Raw genomic sequence first — 21759 nt, 5'->3', positions numbered from 1 at the left:
GTAAGGGGACAACATATGAAATGTAAATAAAACATCCAATTAAAAAACAATTCTTTTTAATTTTTATTGTATTATATTAATGTATTTATCAGTTTATTAAAGTCTTTGCAGTATCAGGAATTAACATATTATCAGAGATTAATTAACCAAACTATTTTTTATTAGTATAGCTATGTAGTACAACTTAAAATTGGGGAAGGTGAACCTTCCAGAAATTCTTTTATTATGCATGACTGTTTTAACCATCATGGGATTTTTGTGTTTCCATATGAGCTGAAAACTACCTTTGTAAGATCTGTGAAGAATTGTATTGGAATTTTGATAAGGATTGAATTTAACTGCATATTGCTTTAGATAGGCTGGCCATTTTTATTATGTTAATCCTCCAGATCCATGGTCAACGGGGATCTTTACATCTTCTGATGTCTATGCATCCATACTGTGTAAGTTTATAATATTAAAAATTAATATTGTTGTTGTAGATTACTTTCTGTGTTCACTGAGTTAAAACAAAACAAAACAGAGTCAATACAATGTCTTCCTTTAAAGACTTGATGTTTTTAATCATACAAATATTTTATTGCTTGCTTAGAGGTACCCCAAGATCTTTTATATTATTTGAGGCTATTGTGAAAGGTTTTATTCTCCTGGTTTCTTTCTCAGCCATTTCTCATTTGTATATAGAAAACAAACTGTCTTTTATGAACTAGTTTTGTATTCAGCTACTTGGCTAAAACTGATGAGTTTGCTCTGATGGAAATTTTCTGGGTCATTTATGTGTACTATTTTATCATCTGTGAGTAAAGTTTGACTTCTTTCTTTTCAACTTAGAGGAAGAGAAGAATATGAAGAAAATATAATTAAATTTAAAAATTGGTTTAAATATTGAAAATGTAATAAGAAAGAAAACATTCAGAGGAGACACAGGAAGGGAAACCAATCAAAATATATTGTATTAAAATTATTTTCAATAAAATGAGATGCAAAAATTGCAAGCTAATTATCAAAGATTTCACAGGCAATTTAATGAGAACTCAAGTATATAATTAACTTTCAAAGATTTAATGTAAAATTACATTTGTTAGCTAAATAGAATTCAAAGAAATTGTAACTATGGTTTAAGTAAAAAAATATATGACATTATTACATTCGTTAAATTTTCCTTTAATTTGATGATAGCATCTCTAAATGCTTATGATCAGAATTTTTAAAAATTAAACTGAAATCTCTTTAAATGAGTCAGTATCATTCATGAACAATTGGTTTACTAGTCTGAGGAATGAACAGTCTGGAAGATGATGTGGGATAACATATTAATAGGAAAGTTTTAACATATAATTTATGTAACATACCACAGGACCTGGTCTTCCTGTAAGACCCATTGGGCCAGGAGGGCCTCTCAGAGCAATCTAGAAGATAAAAACCATCCAGTTTAGCTGGTAGTATGTTATAGCACAAGTCATTTGAACATGATGCCCTTGGGTAGTATATAACTAACAAAGGTATAATAGCAACGTGCTTTGAAAAAGTTTAATCAGTGGTGAAGTGTGCATAGCTAGAATGTTCTATTTAATGACCAGTCATGTCTCAAACTGTTATGTAATCTTGTACAGTATATTGAAAAAATTTAATAAGTTAAAAAATAGATTTCAGAAAAAATAGATTATCTAATAGTTTTCTACTATGAAGTACACTTAAAAAATAGAGCATTCTTGGTCTTCAGTTTCAGGCATGATCTTAGCTGGAGATCTTTTATTAAGGTGAATGGTTAAAATTAAATATTTTCTAGTAGTGCTTTTAGGAAAAATTATGGTAATCCTAGTGAGGCAATACAATACACAATTGGACACAATAGACCAGTAGAAAGGATATCAGGAATTCTCAATATTAAGTTTTATCATGGCCTACCTGACTGACCCAGGCTCAAGGAGATGGATGGTCTTATCATTCCTTCTAGACTCTGCCCACAGTTACCTGGCAACAGCCAGGTAATGCCAGCTTACTATAAAAGGGGCTGAATACTCCCTCCTTGCTCTCTTACTCTCTTACTTTCTTACTCTTTACTCTCTTATTCTCTTGCCTGTCTGCCCCTTCTCTCCCCATTTCCCTCGACCTTCTCTCTCCATGAGTTCATGGCTGACTTATTCCAAGATCTTAAACAAACTCTACTCTATATTATACATTTCATGTGGCTGGTACCTCAGGGAGAAGGGATGCCTCAGCATGAGCCCAAAGAAGCATCCCCTTCCCAGCATCATACCTATGAAAAATGTCCCTGGCTTGCACTTCTTTTTATAAAACACAACACTATAGCCATGCACATACTAGCAGCAATAAATGAATTCAGCGGGTTTACTAAACTAATTAATTAAATAAATAAATAAAATCAACAACAACAAAAAGAAAAAACAACATGAACACCAAGAGACAATGAAATTTGAAGGGAGGAAACTGGGGGATGACTTGATCAAAACACATTAATAATATGCTTTAAGGAAATGATCAATCAGTAAAAAATTAAAAAGGGACTAATCAAACAAGGAATTCTGCAGCCTCAAACTATTTTAACTTCAACTAATTCAAAACAATGACATTTCTAAGAAAAATATAGAGATAATTAGTTATGATATGTAATTTTAGTTTTAGTATGCCTTTACATAATAAGCACATATTCTTATTATCATACAATACCATATAATCAAATAATAACTTTGTAGATGAGTACTCGTTTCATTCATAATAAATAAATATTGAAAATGAATTAATACTTTCATTTACATATTTAGTATTCTACAGATATATAACTTATGATCGTGAATAAAAAGTTATCTTAGACATGATACAGTTATCATAACAATACTAATCCTAAGTCCTACTTACTTTCTTCCTTAAATGACTATAAAATTATGAACAAAAGTATTACGTGAATTCTGATTCTTTCACTGTTTGTTGTCTGGATTTTCATATATACAACTTAACTGCTCTAAAGCTAACTAAACATGAAAGTCATTATCTGATTTATGAATTGAGGAACATATTCCTTTCATTGTGTGTTTTCACAATTCCTGCCATAATCATAGGTTCACAAGTTAGCAGAGAAAAGTCAGGATGTGAAAGACAAGGAATGCAAGATAAAATCTATCAATATTCTGTTAAAAATAGGAGCTTTGTATGCCATGGTAGGATAATGTCAGCATTCCATGTGGCAATATTAGGTTCATTTATTTAATATTAAGTTAGTAACTATTATTACTGGTAAGATAAATATGCTTTTAGAATTTTTCCATGTAAATTCCATGTGATGCACAGAAACACTCTTCCATGAGCCTACACACTGCTGTTTGATACAGAATCAGGTAGTGAGAACATGACTTCATGTTTTCTTACCCGAGCCTGCTGAAGAATCGCCTGAGCTTGGGCTTCCTGCGCGGAGATTGTTGGTCCTTTGGAGCCGTCACCCCCATAGCGGAACTAAGAAAAGATAATGTGAGCCCCACACTGGCCTTTGACAGATTTATGGGGTTAGGTCCTTAAATCATTAGATTAAAAATTAAATAAAAGGTTGATATTTACAAAAGTTCAAGGTCTCTTCATAATGAGGTTTGTGTTTGAGACAGCAATTCTGTCTCAGTCTAATAAAACAGTGTTTGCTGCACAGTCCCCTCTACCAGTTTCAAAGCAACTGTAAATATATTTTTTCATTTCAAAATTTATTACTGATATTCTTTAAAAAAACAAACAAAAAAACCAAGTTATGCCTCTTTTAATCTGAGGGAATGCTACCCACTCTGGCATTTCATTAGCACTTGCAAATATTATATATATATATATATATATATATATATATATATATATATGTTGAGCAAAAGTTACATATGCAGTTCTGCTCTGGTAACCAAAACCTTTGAAATCTCCAAGACCATAAGGAAATATAAATGTCTCTCTCATCCACCCTTAAGCAGCTGTTTGCTATTACTACTCTGTAAAATTCTTAACACCTGCCTTAATTTTTGACTTGCGATATCATATGAGTTAATTTTCCACTCCACATAAGTATGTCTTTGAATTGCATTACACTAAAGCTGATCAATGCATTTTTCTAGATGTGTGGCAGCTAAGTGATTCTATCAGACTCAACATTAAAATGAATAATTTTTGATCATTGATGACACTAAAGACTTAATGTTTCAATGATAGTCAATATTAGTGTAAATGGTATAATAATGTGGTAAATAACCTATTGCTAATTAACCTACAATCCAGGACGCCCCACATGATTAGACAGACTATGTACATTTCAGAGATAAAACTGGTTTAGGGTAAAGAGAGGTATTTACCAGAGTTTTGCACAGTGAAATGCCTCTACATTTAAGGTCTGCTTGATTTCCTTCATTCCTATCCTTCTGAAATGTTTGTACCCAGTGATTGAATTACAGTATTCCTTAGTTACATAATGAGAAGATATCAAATGTATCGTTATTAAAACATTTTTAAAAACCTACTGGTAACATCAACATGGTTCCAGGAGGACCAGGTAAGCCATCAGCTCCTGGTAAGCCAGGACGTCCTGGTGGGCCCTAGGGAAGGAAATACAATGAACAAGATCAAGTAATACAATCTATAATATCAGTGAACCTGTAATTGCTGAGAATACACTTGACCACTCTGATTGGCTAATCTCATAGAAAGGATTAGATTTCACTATGCTTGTTGCAAAGAACCTGAAAAATGCACACTTACTAATGCACAATCAGAATATAATGCTAATTACGTTTGAAGCTGGTACACAGCTTAAAATTGCACGTCATGAAGATATCCTACATATCCTGGAGGGAAAATCAGTATGAAGAAAAAGTGAAAATTTGGGTTTCAACAATTACAAAATGATTTAATTTCACAAAATTTAGTCAGGTATTGCTTAATAGATATTTAGGTAATATCTATTTAACATATAAGTAGATATTTAAAGTGTATTGTCTACCCATGTTAAACTATCAACAAAATGGCACTTTATTAGTATAAGCACTAAAGTTAATTACAAAATTATCTTACAATTGGTTTTAAAAATATACTGAATGTGTACATGCATGCATGCACACAAGCAAAAATTTGCATAAGTTTACAACAAACATATACATGATCATAAAGTATCAAATTTATATAAACACCTGTAAAAATTTGTGTGAATGGATGATACATATATATGGGTTTTCAGTAAAAGGAAACTTACTTTTACACACTCAAATCACATTTAGTAAAAAAAAGAGCAAATTCTAAAAATTAATGACAGAGAGAGAGAGAGAGAGAGAGAGAGAGAGAGAGAAAGAGAGAGTTCAAACTATCAACTGAGATGTTATTAAAAATGGAAACAATGTGAAAATGTGAAGGGCTATGGGAGATGCATCACTGGGGTAAAATGCTTGTCATGAAAGCATGAGGAGTTGAGTTCAAATATCCAGCTCCCACAAAAATGCTTGGACTGACAATGTCAGTAATGGCTTATAATTCTAGATCTCTGGAAGAGGCAAAGACAGAGAACCTCTTGGACAACCTGTCTAGCAGGCTCTCTGTTCAACTAGAAACACTAGCTCAAAATATAAGATGGAGTAAGATTGATAAATTGACCTGATATCGACACCTGTCTGACTACATACTCACTGACAAACACGTGCATGCACACATACATACACACATACACACATACACACATACACACACACACACACACACATACAAACACTAGAACTCTGGAGGAGGCAAATACAGAATCACTTGGAGAATCTGACTAACAGACTCTCAGTTCAACTAGAAACACTAGTTCAAAATGTAAGACGGAGTAAGTAATAAATACAACTAACATCAACACCAGTCTACCTGCATACTCACTGACACATGTGTATATGCACACCACACACACACACACACACAAACACACACACACAATCACACACACCAAGATACACACACACGTGCACACACTCACAAGCAGAAACAAACACACATTCCCCCACACACACACCTGTCTACTTGCATACCCACTGACACATATGTGTATGCACCACACATACACACACCGAGACACAAGCACATGTGCAGATACACACATATACAAGCACACACACATTGAGACACACACACACATGCACACACACACACACACACAGGAAGAAACAAACACACATAAATACAGATTTGGACACACATTGTTTACATATACATGAGATAAAAAAGCAAACACTTCTATCAAACTCAATATCTGAAATTATGCAGATAAGATTAGAAAAATGGAGTACATCATCATCAAACTTCTTGTGTTCATATTTGAAAAACTGAGTCTATTCTAATTGCCCATGTGCATAGGGGACTTGACAACAAAATTGGCTCACTAATCATGTAGATAAAATCTTTATCCCCACTCAAACGTGTCTGAAAAGTTAAGTAAAATGTCGCACAATGCTAAATTTGTAGAACTCTCATCCCACTCTCCCAACAGAAAAAAAGGTATTATGTTAATTTGATGGAAACAGTAATTTTAAGGCCATCTGCTGCACAGTTGACATGGGACATCCCCCTTTTCACTTACCCTATCACCAGGGTCACCGGGGAGCCCAGAAGGGCCTTGTAACCCTGGAGGACCCATAAGACCCTGCAGAGAAAGAAAACATGATCAGAAGCAACTTCCTGCCTCATTAGTATTCAAGTAAAGGCACGTCTCTAACACTCAAAGGGTGCCTCATTTATATTTTATAAATATACCCTTGACTACCAAACAACTGCTCTATTTAGCTTCCTGTGAAAAGACAACATATAGGAAACAGTCCTGTATCCAGCACAACTGCTCCTCTATGAGTCTGTGCTCAGCGTGGAGACAGACGCCAAGGGAAAACAGGAAGAAAAGCATGCCAATGAAAAGTGGCTGTAGTGGAGGTTGGTCCCCGTTCCTCCTGAAGAAGTGGCTATTCATAAGACTAGACCGCAAAAATGTGGTAGTAAAGTTGAGCAAGAAATCATGTCAGCATTTTAACATTTTTGTTTTTGCCACTTCTTAAAAGTATTAATGCCATACTATATTTTATGACAAAAATTTCCTATCTTCCACAGGCACAAACACATATGCATAAATATGCTATCTATATACTAGTAGAGCACATATGCACAAATATACAAATAAAGAAGAAAAATATTCAAAATTTACTTTCAGTCCTGTCAATTCTTACAAACAAACAGAAAAACATGACAAGTTGAGTCTAACAGCTCCTAAACTTGACTGTTTTCTTCTATAAATCAAATCAGCCTAAAATATAAACAATTCAACTATATGGCAGAACACATATATTAAATACCTTTAAAAATCAAGCCAAAAATTATTTACATACCGCTGGTCCTGCAGGCCCAGGTGGTCCTTCAACAAGCATTCCCTACAAAAAAATAGCCATTTAACTTTTAGCTTTTCTATTAACTATAATAGTTTTAAAGTAAATTTTAAATACATATGATATAAAACACTTAAAATATGTTTCTATGGGAAAAGAAAATAATTTAAAATAATAAAGACATAAGTTTTGCTATTAGTGAATGTATGAACTAATTGAAAGTAGAATAAATACTCAGACAAATAATATTAAGAAGGAGAAAGAAAAAAAGGAGAAAGTGCTTCTGTAGAGAGTAGAGCAGAGATGTCTTACCAGCCTCTCCCCTAGCACTTCATTCTTTAATTTATAACAATAAAATCAAACAAACAAAAACAGGAACATGATAAATATTTGTTATGTTAATGGATGAATTGATGAATGAACCAATGAAAGTAAATAACACCTAAAAATTTTAATTGTAGAAAACTGTATTTCTTTGTGGTTATTGAATTACATGTGTCTGCAGTGAATGGTTACATAAAAAATTTACAGTTCTAATGCACTGCTTTCCCCAAGTTGCTGGTTAATGAAAATTGTGTTTTTTAAAATTGCTTCTAGAAAATACATACCCCTAAAAAGTACCTTGAGTGTTAACATTAATAAAAATTACAGTTCCACCTAATCATGAAAGTAAACAAAATTAAGTTTTAGAGAATAAAGTCTTAAAAAGTTTCACACAAGACTGTCATACATACTGACCACAGTCACTACTCCCTCGCCTTAAGTCTTTCCATTGCCCTCTCCACAATTCTCTCTCTCAAGTCCATGCCTATTCATTTCATTTTGCTATTATGTAATGTACTTTGGATAATATTTTTAATAAGGTAATTAAATTAATTATCAGTTAAATACAGACTGACTATTTAAAGTGATTGTATCTCAACTATCAAACATTTGAAATCACAGAATAAAATACATGTAGATTTAGATTTGTAAACAAAGAATTGGACCAGAAAAAGGCCAGCCACTTTCAAAATTCCAAATTTCATAAACGTGTAATAATTTTATTTTACTGAAATTTTGCTTTCTGGGAAGATCATTATTACCCACACACCTGTTAGTGATAAATTATAAACATCTATTGAAAATTCATAGTCATACATAATGACTTAATGAAATGGCAATTCATAAATTCAACAATTGTAGCAATCTTTAAAACATATTCCAAAGCACTTACGGGTTCAACCACGGCTGGTTCTCCCTTCTGCCCTTTCTCTCCATATGCACCATGGCCATTTATCTATTGAGCGAAAGTTAAAGACAGGCTAAACATTTTTCAATAAGTGAAGTGATATTTCAATTTTTAACAAAAAATAATTTAACCATCTAGATACAATTAAAGCAACCTTTTAGAATATGCTCCTTTCACAAAAGAAACTTTAAGGATTTCAATAATTCCAAATAAGCCAGAGGACTATTGGAATACCAACAGATTTTTGCTCCTTTACATGTGTGTTACAGCAAGTTAAATGCATTTGTAGCCTCAAAAGGGTCTCGAAGACATAAGAAATATGGCCAAATCAAATGTAGAAAACAGTCTAAAATGAAAAACTAGAGCTAGTAGTCAGAAAAACAATGACAAGATTATTTAAATTTATCAATGATGAGAAACTTGAGGTACAATTTTATTTACAATACTTTAAAAAGTAGACTGCAGAGAGAGCCCAAGACAAAACCGTTGTCAATTCCCACTGGGAAGAAACTATCATGGTTCTCTAGGGTTTGGTCAGTGTCCACAACGAACTTAATACCTCAGCTTCATTTTAAGCCTGAAAACACATCAGAATGAACACAGAAACATTCCCAAGATAAGACATGCGCAGGGCACAGAGCGTAGTGCTGACTTACGCTTGTTTCTGTGAAATCAGTTTCTGCTGGGACACCTGGGCCAAATTCTTCATTAGGGGAAGTCGTAGTCCTTTCTTCATATTCTTTGTATTCATAAAAATCATATTCACCTAAATCTCCATCTACCAGTAGATCAGAATCCCTGCCGTCTATTTCTTTGTTTCCATACAGAATATCCTCGGAAATGTTTCTCTGGACATCATAATCCTCTCCGGTTAGATATTCTTCAGTAAAACCTTCTTCAACTGGATTTGGCTATTCATTTAAATTGTAGGGAATTGGAGAACATGAAGTTTACTGTTAGTAAAGCAAGTTGAGCATCTGCAACTACATCTCAATGGCATGAGATAGGAATGGAGTTCATTACTCAAGCAAGAAACTGGGAAGAGGCTGTTTTTCAGTATCACTGAAAGGAATATACTTGTACATACACAGATATGTACAAAGTAATATTGCTTTCAAAGCACCTTTCCGCATCAACTGCAAATGTTCACAAGGATTCAACAGGTGTGCTTATTCTCATTAGGGAAAATTTGCTCATCAAAGAGGTGTTACTTTATAGCACAAGATCTGAACAAATAAAATATGCATAGTTTTAATATTATGAATATTTTATGAATATTGTTATTCATAAAAAATTTTCATAAATATTTGTTTAGTTCACAAATCTTATAGGACAATAGAGCAAAATACAGTTGCTACACAGATAAGTCTTATAATTTGATATTCAGTTTTGTCAGCTAACTATTAGTACCAATATCTGAAAACTATTCTCTGTGGTGTCTGCTCAGAGTGTGTCGTGCAATAAGAAAATGTCATTATTAATGCCATTACGATTGCAATCAAGTTAAAATTAAATAATCTTCCTTGTCATCCTTTGAATTACAATTAAAAATTTGTTCTCATGGACAAACTGAATATAAATAGTAGAGAAATATGAACTACATAGGCAGCATTATAGAAAATTATGTGAATGAAAATACATGGTTAAAGCATTATAACATTACTGTATTGAGTATTTTTAAAAAGTTAACAGTTGTAAAATTTTAGTCTTAAATATGGAACATGTACTTCTGCAATGAAGTTATACATTGCCTACGATGTAATTTATATTCTTAGCATTGAATGAATTTATATATGAAAGTCAACATCTTTAGCTGTTGTAACTTCTCATAAGAAAAAACTTGGACTAGAAAAAGTTATAATCTATTCACACCTTAAATACTTATAACTCTACAATATGTGTTTGAATTATAGTTATACTTTATTGGAACATACATAAGTTTCAAATAATTATATTGTTTGTAGTTACCTAATACTAATTTACTGATGGTAATATAAATAATGAGCAGGAGATATTTAACAATATTAAACTGAATTTTTGGCTGATTGTTATTTCATGATCAAAGAATATATGAATTATGAAATTTAGGAGGACCTACTCAGACCTACCTATCTTGGAACACTTACATGGAAAATAATTGAACATTTGAACCACATTATTTTAAACATAATTAACATTCTAAAGAATTTTAAAATGTAAATGCTTATTGTCATTAAAATGAGTATTCCCTTGCAATAAATGCAAATTGTATCGGTTGATGATACAATTATCACGTCAGAGGATACTTCCCCAGGAAGAATCATGCCGTGAATCATACTCTTGGCAACATGTTAAAAAGCTTGCTTGGCTGAAGGGGCAATAAAGAAATGATAGCTGCCAATTCCATTTGAAAAGTGTGGAATTTGCATGAAGCAGTGTCATGCAAATTCTGAACTGACATCAACTGTAATTGCAGGAGTTTTGTAATTATGAACCAGGGCTTCTGTTTGCCTACCAGTGGCAACACAAAGGATTCAGCGACTGAGATGCTTCCTCAAGGAAATCTAACAAAATTTGTTACACATTTCGAAAGCCATGCTGAGATCAGCGCTGGATTACCTCATTTGATCCTGATACCCGTCTAGGAGATTCAGTCTGGTAAGTTTCCATTGTTCCATAGTTGTAGTCTTGAAAATCATCCACAATATTTGCCTGATAATAAATTCAGAAGAAAGAGGGTTAGGAAATGTGTAATGTAACCTCAAGAGAGTGAAAATCATGATTTAATTGCATTAGTGTTAGCCAAATTGGAATTGATCTAGTTGGGTTAAGACTAAGACTCATCATAGATCTTCCATCTCATCTAGGAGAGATCTTGATTGCTTTTTCTTGCTACCTGGACCCCTAGCCTGGCTTTGGTTGTGGCTTCATTACGTTTCTTCTTCTTGGATGCAAATTTTTCAGATTTAGGAGATGTGAACTTTTTAGTTTTTTTCTTTGGGTTAGTGGCCAATGTCCTCTTCTTCTTTGTGTAATTGGATTTCTTTTTCTGTAAAACGTCATGAAAGATGGAATGGAAAACGTAGTGAGAAAGAAAATAAAGTGCATGGATAAAGGGAAGGAAATGAAAATGTAAAAATGGTCAGCTCTCCTTAAGACACCTCTGTCAAATAGAACATGTTATTAATTCACAGAAGCAAGTGATAGGAGTGTGGTAAGTCTGAAAGACAACGGAGAGTGGACACCACATACAACAGACAGTTCTTGGTTTTACCTCTGTTTGTGCTACTGCTTCTTCAGTGACAGTAGGCATCTCTGTTACACTCTCAGCCTCTTTATAGTCTGCCTCCCCATATTCATAGTCATATTCGATTATATCCTCAGGTGCATACTACGTTGCAAAGGAACAAATATTGGGCAATTTGGTTAGTGGCAAGTAATATTGTTAACAGAGTGGAAATCATCTGCTTAACCTTTACACAAAGTAAATGTTAAGAGAGATCACACATGAAGCAGAAATATCATTCTAGTGTATACAGAAGCTAATAACATCAGCATAATTAAGCCAGCTTTCTAAGAAGAGAACAAGTGATTAGGGCTTTAAGAAAAATAAAAGTTTGAATAATGAGTCAAACTTTTATTAAACCTTGAATGTTAGTTAATTCAAAGGTAGGATTCATGTTTTTGGAAATAGTTGTTAAATATTGACTTTAATTTTGATTTGAAAAATCTACTGTGAAATAGCTTCCTATGAAAATATTAATTTTCCAGGGGCTGTAGCTTAGTGGACACACACTCAGCTAATGTATATTGGCACTGGCTTGAATCACAAGCATAGAAAAACATAAAAGTAACAAGGATAGCATTTAAATAGGTATGATTTTTCAATGCAGAAAATAGGAAGAATGGTCTTATGAAAATATGAACACATATTTACATCTACAGGGGAAAGGTACAAAAATAAAAATAAAATGAATACAAATGACTATATGTAGAAAATACTAACTTAAAATTTACTAACTCACTCATTTTCTCTGAACAAAATCTAGGAAAACCTAAAATTGCATATCTGGTATTTAGTGATTTTCTTTTGAAATGAGTGGCTATTTCTAGATGATGTAGCCAATGGCAAATATGAAATATAAACACGAAAATTCCTTTAGTGTTTTTGAGTGTCAAAGTACCTACTTACTAAAATATATAGAGACTATTTAGAACTTGGCAAAATATAAAGCTGTGGAGAGACAGCACAACTTGACAGACAACTTTGGTAACTGCATAAGTCAAATAAAATATCTATCACTACTAGAAAACTCTGTCTCTATATACATGCATACATACATATATACTTTATATAAAGTCTTTCCATATATGCATGTAGGCAATAGATAGATAGATAGATAGATAGATAGATAGATAGATAGATAGATAGACAGACACTGAGACAGAGAGAGTATGTGTGTGTCCTTTTGGCAAACCTGGCCTCTACCTTGTTATTACCAAAATATGGCCTTGAACTCTTGATCTTCCTGCCTCCACCATGCAAGTGCTAGTTACAGCCATGACACCACCATGTTGGTATTCATTGCAAGAATTAAGAACAATGTACCAAAAAGTTGTTTCTGAGCTACCATCAATCATGTGGGAATGAGAAATATTAAATATCTATAACTACTCATGGATGGCTAGAAATAAAATATGGAAAACAAAAATTATTTGCAGGTTTGTTTTTTACAGTTTTAAATGTAATCAAATTGTAAACTATGAACTACTAAAAAAAAAATCAGTTAAACAATGACAAGCCAGTTTAAACATAAGAATTAAAAAAAGCATTCAGGCTAAGTTCAAGGATTTGGAGAGGCAATTTTAAAAGTATCAAAATAACTAATTTTATGTGAAATTTCTTCTGGTAGAACAAAATATCTTCCAATCTTCATAATTTTACGCACTACTCAATGTTTCTGCAAATGAAGAATTGTCAGAGTGCTCACAGAGAAAGTGAAGGAGAAAGTAATGGAATCTTGCTCAAGCACTGGACTACACATTTCTCAGAGGATTAATCAGTCAATCAAAAGGACAGCTTCTTGTAGTCTCCTTACTGCAATATCTGCCTAGTCTTTCCAAAACAAAAAGTAAGTAAATAAATAAATAAATAAATAAATAAATAAAATCCAAACATACCCCCCCAAAAACCAAAACAACCCCCCCAAAAACAGAAACAAAACAAAACAACAACAACAAAAAAAACCCAATACACATTGGAAGACATTTTTCACTTCTCACTAAAGAATTTTGAACATATTCTGAAAGTCAATTTAGGGAAGACCAAGTTGTAATCAATGAAGAAAAGCTCTAAAACCCAGGGAGGGGACATAAAACTAGGCATTACGTGGACTAGGGGCAGGTTGGATAGGAGCGGGGGCATCAGGTATGTGGGGAGAATGAGATGGAGTGAGAGATTGAGGGAGCAATGGCGAGAAATGGGACACAGAAACCTACTGCAGTGGGTGGTGGGGACATCATTGTGGAGACAGCGGGGCGGGGAGGAGGTATGGGTTGTGGAACAGTTGGAGGGTAGACTGGGAGGGAAATAATATCTGAAGTGTAAATAAATAAACAAATAAATGAATAAAAGATTAAATAAAAAATAATAAAATGAAAAAGAAAGTTTTTGCTTCATGTTCATGTATACACATATATATACATATGCATATGCATATATATGTGTATATATATATATACATATATATATAGAAAGAGAGAGAGAGAGTCAGTTTTATTTGTTATCTTGTAAAGGCTTTTTCTAGTGGTGGATTTGGATCAGAAGTGTGGGAAGAAGAAACAGAGAGGAACTAGAAGGAGTATTTGGGGAATAAACTATAATCACGGTATATTTAGAGGAAAGAATCTATATTCAACAGAAGAAAGAAACAGACCAATTAATCTTTACTCCATGATCACACCAGCAGAAATTTAGAACAGAGTGAAGAGTCTTCTGAAAAAGAAAATCTTATTCTTCACATGTTTGTTTAAAAAACAAAACAAAATGGCACCATGATGAGATCTGCTATTGACACCAAGGACAGACAGAAGTGGTGGAAGACATCCGCGGTGGGAAGCCAGGTTTCTTTTACATTCTTTCCTTGGCGATCTCCTTCCCTTGGTTTCATCTTCACTTTAGTCATTAAAAAACAAATGTCAATTGGCCTTCTTCTTACAGGTAAATAGAGCACGCATGAGACATTAGAAGAGTCTCATACAGAACTTTAATATCTAATTTCTCATAAATCAAGAAGATAATTTAACATGCTACAAATAGGCCAGAGACATAATTTCAATATTACTTATGATGCTATATCAGATACATTAAGTCCATTGATGTACGAAGTTGTTAGGACTGAACAAAAATCTATCTATATAGTACATCTTTCATTCCGTGATAAAGCTATAACTGTGGCATTACACCTGAATTTAGAGTGGATTAGATGTGTTACAAAAAGAATGAAGAAGTTAGAAAACAATAAACATTTGAGTAAGTTCACCTATGTAAGTTATTAATAGGATATTTAGCAATGTGCCTGACCCATACTCCTCCTACCTTATGTTTATACTTGAGAAGATAATATTGCTTTGTTCTTTTTAGTCAGAGAACCCGAAAATTAACTAGAAAAATACATGTTCAGTATATGGTGAAACATTTAATGGCTGCCATCTAAAAATATTAAAAAACTTGTTTATACTTTTTTTATTTTTTTAGTACCAATATAAAATGTTTATTGTTTTTTAACTATCAATGTAGCTAATTAGAGTCAATTCTTGAAATATTAAAAATAAAACTTCTTATGATGCACTAGTTTAAAAGTGATTAACAGCTTTGTGTCGTACTCCACAGAACACCTCCTTTTCTTCCACCAAGCAGAGGCAAATACTTACTATAGGAAAGAGATTTTAATTTTCTTAAAAATGGAAAATGCAAAATAAGTATCATTAGTTTCCAACACAGAACTAGTGACATACATTTGATTTGTCAGCTACAGAAATCTACACTTAATCCAATGATTCTTCTCCATAGAAACCATCACAGGGTTAAGAGCTTGAAAATAGTACAAACAAAACATTCAGGCAATTTTTCTTTGTTCTTTCATATTGGCTTCATAAGACCTTTACTCTGTTTTAAAAGAAGATACTACTGCTAAATTATGGGGGAGATTAGGGCAACAGAATTCAATGGGATGCATATATTACAAGCTAAACTAATATCAAAATATGTAATTTTGAATAATAGAAACCAATATGAATTTATGTCAATTATAAAAATGAAACAGATAAAAAGTAAATTTATTGAAAGTACCTGAAACTCAATGGTAGTGTCTAATAGTATATATTTTTAAAAGAACATATATATTGTTTGACTTGTTTAGAAAATAGAATTTTGTTCCCAAAATTCAAATACTATTTTACAATTTGAAACTCTTCGTTTTAAGAAAATAAATCTCAAAATACAGTTTATCAGAAAAATAACACACCAGTTAGCATCTATGAACAAATGTTCAGCCCTGAAAATGTATTTGTGCAAATAACCTAAAGAGTAATCAGGTTGCCTATGTGTCTGAAAGAGAGTGAGGGGCGTACAGCAGTGGGTTTGGAAGGAGAAAAAGGAAGGCAAGAAATTATGTAATTGGATAACTTCAAAAATGTTTTTAAATCACAAACTATTTCCTGTTTAAATTGTTTAATTTCCTATGAGAAAATATATTTTTGAAAATTAAAACTGATGACAGTCTTGATTCCATAACAGAGCCTAAAATCTTTAAGACAAATTGTAATAATTTTTTTCTCTTCTATAAGTACTGTCTAAAATTTGGAAACAGCTATACCATAAGATACATTCTCCCCATATTCAAGTAGTTTTAACTGTTTAAAGTAAAGAGAAAAAATATAGCTTTGAGGAATTAATCCTGAAAAAGAGAAAATAAATATACCAAATTACCTTTGAGCAAATTCTTCCACAAAGACTCTTAATTAAAAGTATATTTTAACTAAAACTGAGTAAGTATGCCATAAATTGAGGTATACGCAAATGTCTGGACCTTAAGGCCTCCTGTGCCTTGCATCCTACCTCATCTATGTGTGGCTCCTGAGCCTGGGCAGCCTTGGATGTTAAGTCACAGTCTGGACTGTAATGGTCACAGTAGTCATATGCTGCCTTGGGGTCCCCCGTGATCAGGAACTGCTGAATATCACCCTGCAAAGAATCAGATGTAGAGAAAGTCAGCATGTGAATGAAAATGCCTGCATACTGTTTGGAAGGTCAAATGACCTGCATTTATATGTAGGCAGAAGAGAAATAAATAAACACATATCATTATCAAGATGAGTCTTTTTTTTATAATTTATTTTTTCTCAAATCGTAATTCATTCACACAGGGGTTATAAACACAGAAAGGCAGGATGTGGGGAAGGGAATGACACTGGAGTGTGGGTGTTCAGGGGGAATACAGATATCTTCAGAACCGGATATCGGCTGGGTGAAGGTTCAGGGGACAAGTCACTATGACTTTGCCTATGACTCGCTTGTCCTTATCTAAGTTGGTATTGTCTGCCCAGGCTACCTATTTACAAGGTCAAGATGAGTCTTATAGGACGAAGAAAGTAATAATCAATTACACTGTTCTGATATACTTTCTGGTATAGAAGATGTTATATATTAATCAACCCATTAATATTCAGTTTTACAGAATTCACAATTGAATATAAACAGTCAAAGAAAAATGAAGTACATGCAAATAATATGTACTTCCATGGCAAAAAAAGGAGATTAGTTTACACTGATATGCTATTATTAAGGAAATGTGTAAGGGAATATCTCAGCAGAATCATGTTCAGAAGAAAAATAATGCTCACTTACAAAGATGAACAAGAAAGAAGCAGAGCAAAAATAAAAACAAGATTTATAAATACAAGAGCATGAATTTGTTACATTGTTGAGGAAAAATATTTTGGCAAACATTTAAAACCATTTATATAAAAATCTGTATGTATTTATGTAGAGACAAATTTTATAAATATTTAACAAGATTATCTAAAAAGCTTTAATTTCATGAATTTCAGAAACAGCACAATAGAGAAACATTTAATTCATCAAGAAAATACTGTAAAATGAATTATCATCTCTCTAGCAATCTTAGAAATGTAACTATGACCACAAGTCATTTATCCTAAAAATGCCCTATAAACTTGAAGGCTCAAGTTTTATATTTGAGAGCTTGGTCTGACTGAACATCCTGAGTCAACTTTTAATCATTTCAAAATTAATCCAAAATTAATTCAAAATGTTGCTGAAATTTTATCACCTAGAGTCATGTAGGGCTGAGAGAAATCATGAACATTAAATATAAAAATCTTGAAAATTAAGAACTAGAAAAGAATTGATAGCATAATTATAGTAAAATACTCATTTATCCACGAATGTATGTTTATTGAGGAAGCATTATATATAAAATATTGAATACAACATTAGAGACACTAAGGGATAATTTTGAATGCCTGGATCTTTAATCACCTAGGAGATGAAAATCTGAAAATATTTTCCAGAAAGTTTCTACTCATTTACTAAGTTGGAAAGAGTCACCATAAATGGGAAATTGACCATTCAGACTTTGGGCCCTAAACTGAATAAAATGAGGAAGTCATGCTGAGTACCTTCACTCCTACAACTCTCCTCCCTGTGTATGAACAAAATAAACCAATACTCCACCTCCTACTCCTGTGTCTTTCCAATTGTGGCTGACAGGAACATGGAAGTGGGAGGTGAGGTAAATTATTTTCCCTTAAGTCTTTCCTGCCAAGTACTTGGCCATAATCGTGAGAGTCTAACTAGCACAACACCAACAAACATAAACTGACAATATTTCAATTTTAAGCATTTCTAAAGATGCCATAACATTTGCCAAAATGATTAGGCTGATTTATACTCTTACTAGTAGTATCTGAGTGTTCTCCATATTCTCCTAGCATTTGTTATTTTATTTATTTATTTATTTATTTATTTATTTATTTAGTGTTCAAGGATTGTATGCATGTGGGAAGCTCTTGGGCATTTTCGATCCCGGGGACTGAAATGAAGTTATGAAACTTGGCACCAAACACCTTTGCCCATTGAGCCATTCAAGGATCTAATAACAGCAATTTTTGTTCAATGATTATAAGCACTTTTAAAATACACTTAGTTGACTATGTGTTCTATTAATGAATCTGACTCTTGTTATTTCAGAAATTTTATAAATTAACTTTTTTTAAAACTCTGTGTGAATGACATACACAAATACATATGTATACATATGCTATGAAAGGGAGAAGAGTGAATATGATAAAAGTATGTTACATGACATTCTCTAAAAGATTATATTATTTTTAAAAAACTATGTGCTTGAAAAGGGACTCATACAACATCACAGTTGTGGCTTTAATGTCCTTGTTCTGAGAGGTCAAAAAATTTTTCTATTTGTTTTGGCATGACTGTGTGTGTGTGTGTGTGTGTGTATTTCTTTGCCCATGTAATAATTTTCTAGGGATTTTGCTTATAGTTTGAAGTTCAATACCTTAGATAAAAACTATGTGTCAGGGCTTATTGACTTTTGTGTAGTAGTTGCTGGTGTAACTGCTTGTTTGTAGCTCTGTTTTTTTTTTTCTTTCCTTGATTTTGGACACAGAAATGTCTGTTCCATTACATGGTGATGAATGAAAATTTGCCATTTCACGTGTTAAAAGGCTGGAACCTTCAAGTGTGTCAGGAGCCTTTTTGTATATTGGAGCACATCTATGAATTTAAACTTTTCTGCTTGGTGAGTAGGCTCACCAATACAAGAGCTATGCAGATCTTTTCTAGGTCTTTCATGAATGTCTACACAGTTCTCTATGATCAGAGAAATGCCAAACTCTGTATCTGTTAGATGTATAAGTTATCTGGTAATTTCATTTTGTTGTTAATGTTATTTTGTTCCCTTAAAAATCCTTTGAACATGCATGTGTATGTATGTCTGGATGTATGTATGTATGTATGTATGTATGCATGTATGTATATGTAGATGATCAGATAGTATCCCAATAAGGAGAAAAAATTAATTTCTACTGAAACATGAAATACAGCAAGTGTAGTTAATACCCAATTAAAAATACTATAGGACCTCTAAAGGTCAGACTATTACTGTTTCCAATCTAAATATTTACCTGACTATATCACATAGCAATATAGGATGTTAGCTAAATAAACATTTTTTTCTGACTGATTTTTCAATATTTTGTGGATATATAGATGAATTATGGCATTGATTTCTGGAGACTCAAAAATGCATACAAGGAGCTAAATATATTGTCAGCATTTCATGAATCAAAATTCTTCAATCAAGCATGCAGTAGCCACAACTAGACTGTCAGAGATAAAGACTCACCCAAAAGAGGAGAACAATTAATGCATAGTTCTTTATTCTGGTGCCTCATAAAATAATAATTGGGTATCACTGGACACATAGAGAAATGTCACCAGTGGTTTTAATTGGAACTTCTAACACCAAATTTTCCTGCCCAAATATCTGGGATGGTGAGTCCGTTTAATTGAATGAAAATGAACAAATAGAGAAATCTTGTTTTGCCCCCATTCCAGGAGTACAAATTATCAAGTTCTATATTTAATTGCTGAAACATGTGAAATAAAGTATCTTATATATGAATTCTGTTTTGTAAAATAGATTTTGAGAGGAATATTGTTTTTCCAAACACTTACTATTCTGTTTATTGGACTTTACATCATCACTAATGGGTGTTGCTAATGTTTCCACTATAAATTCTTATTTCAGTATTTAATAGTTAGCCATAAAATATAATATTGGAAAATTTGGAAGTTTCTGTAAAAATATAATTTTCCCAGAAAGCATCACATACTGTGTTGTATTAATCATATGCTGTGTTGTGAGCACAGTCTATAAATAAACCTGAGTATCATAACAGGTGTGATGAGCTATAAATATATTTTTGATGCTATAACATTTTCCAGAGCTGGAAAGGGGTGAAATAACCAACTAAAATTGGCATCTGTACTACTGTGGCACTGGAGGCATGAAAAAGACATCTTCATCCTCGAATGGTCTAAAAGTCAAAGCTGAGGTAGAAATCATAGAATTACTTCATGATCTACAGCTGTGTCAACTAGCTACACAATATACTATTTTTACATAGAATGTAGGGACTTACCAGAAGAGAGCAAAATGATTGTAGGTGAAAAAAAATGCTTTGTGAACAAATCAATGAATGGCACTATGCACTCATTGATATATGCATTGACTATGCAGAAGAACCTCACCAGAACTTTCATCACTGCCCATTATATACATAATTATGTAAGCTTATTCAAGGCCAAAATCTAATGCACAGATTAACATTCTCTTATTATTTTGTTTGATCTCTCTCTCTCTCTCTCTCTCTCTCTCTCTCTCTCTCTCTCACACACACACACACACACACACACACATACGCACACACACACACATATGTGGGCACACATGCCTCACTTATTAAATAAATAAATAAATAAATAAATAAATAAATAAATAAATAAATAAAATAAAGGATGGGATATTTTTGCCTTGAAAGTTTTACACAATATTCTATACAGTGATTTTTTTAAAATTGAAGTTAATCACATAAATTTAGTCTAATGTATGTACATGTTAAGAGTCTGGATTTGGTTCCAACTGGCCTGTTTGTGTGAGCCCAGCCAGTGTTTGGTTGACTTCAACTTCAAGTCTGACCACCCACTGACTGTAATTTGTTTTCACAAAATTATCTAGCATCTGTATTTCCCATAGCACATCCTTGTCTCTATCAGCGTGCAACCTATAGCAAGGTATCTCACTGTACATGAACACTTCATAAAAATTTTATACACTATAACTAACAAATAAAAGTTAACTAGTTGGGAAATCTTATAGAAGAGGTGAAGGAAGGGTTAAAAGAGAAAGACACATCAAGAACATCACAAGAAAACCTACAGAATCAATTAATCTTGAGACATGGCGGCTTATATAGACTGAACTATATAGCGAGCTTGGGATGAATCTAGGCCTCCTACACATATGTAACAGATGTGCAACTTGGTCCTCATGTGAGTCTCCTAACAGC

At 32.9% G+C, this 21759-nt stretch overlaps 1 protein-coding gene across 4 annotated transcripts in view; it reads right to left on the bottom strand.

The window, feature by feature from the left end:
- Col11a1 (collagen type XI alpha 1 chain) overlaps window positions 1–21759 on the bottom strand; it is a 198833-nt gene that overhangs the window by 116858 nt on the left and 60216 nt on the right. The window contains exons 5-14 of one of the 4 annotated variants that reach the window (XM_028757393.1): window positions 16703–16828; window positions 11858–11974; window positions 11203–11295; window positions 9261–9515; window positions 8590–8652; window positions 7377–7418; window positions 6584–6646; window positions 4503–4577; window positions 3388–3471; window positions 1353–1409 (exon numbers count right to left, since the gene is read on the bottom strand). In XM_028757393.1, coding sequence (XP_028613226.1) covers window positions 1353–1409; window positions 3388–3471; window positions 4503–4577; window positions 6584–6646; window positions 7377–7418; window positions 8590–8652; window positions 9261–9515; window positions 11203–11295; window positions 11858–11974; window positions 16703–16828 — 975 coding nt within the window. Of the gene's footprint in view, window positions 1–1352; window positions 1410–3387; window positions 3472–4502; window positions 4578–6583; window positions 6647–7376; window positions 7419–8589; window positions 8653–9260; window positions 9516–11202; window positions 11296–11479; window positions 11633–11857; window positions 11975–16702; window positions 16829–21759 lie in introns of all 4 variants that reach the window. The other 3 variants (XM_028757392.1, XM_028757394.1, XM_028757395.1) reach the window with 3 other exon arrangements.

Source organism: Grammomys surdaster, unplaced genomic scaffold (assembly GCF_004785775.1).
Source record: "Grammomys surdaster isolate TR1022 unplaced genomic scaffold, NIH_TR_1.0 126158, whole genome shotgun sequence".
Lineage (NCBI taxonomy): Eukaryota > Metazoa > Chordata > Mammalia > Rodentia > Muridae > Grammomys > Grammomys surdaster.
This window is presented reverse-complemented; position numbering and strand designations above follow the sequence as displayed.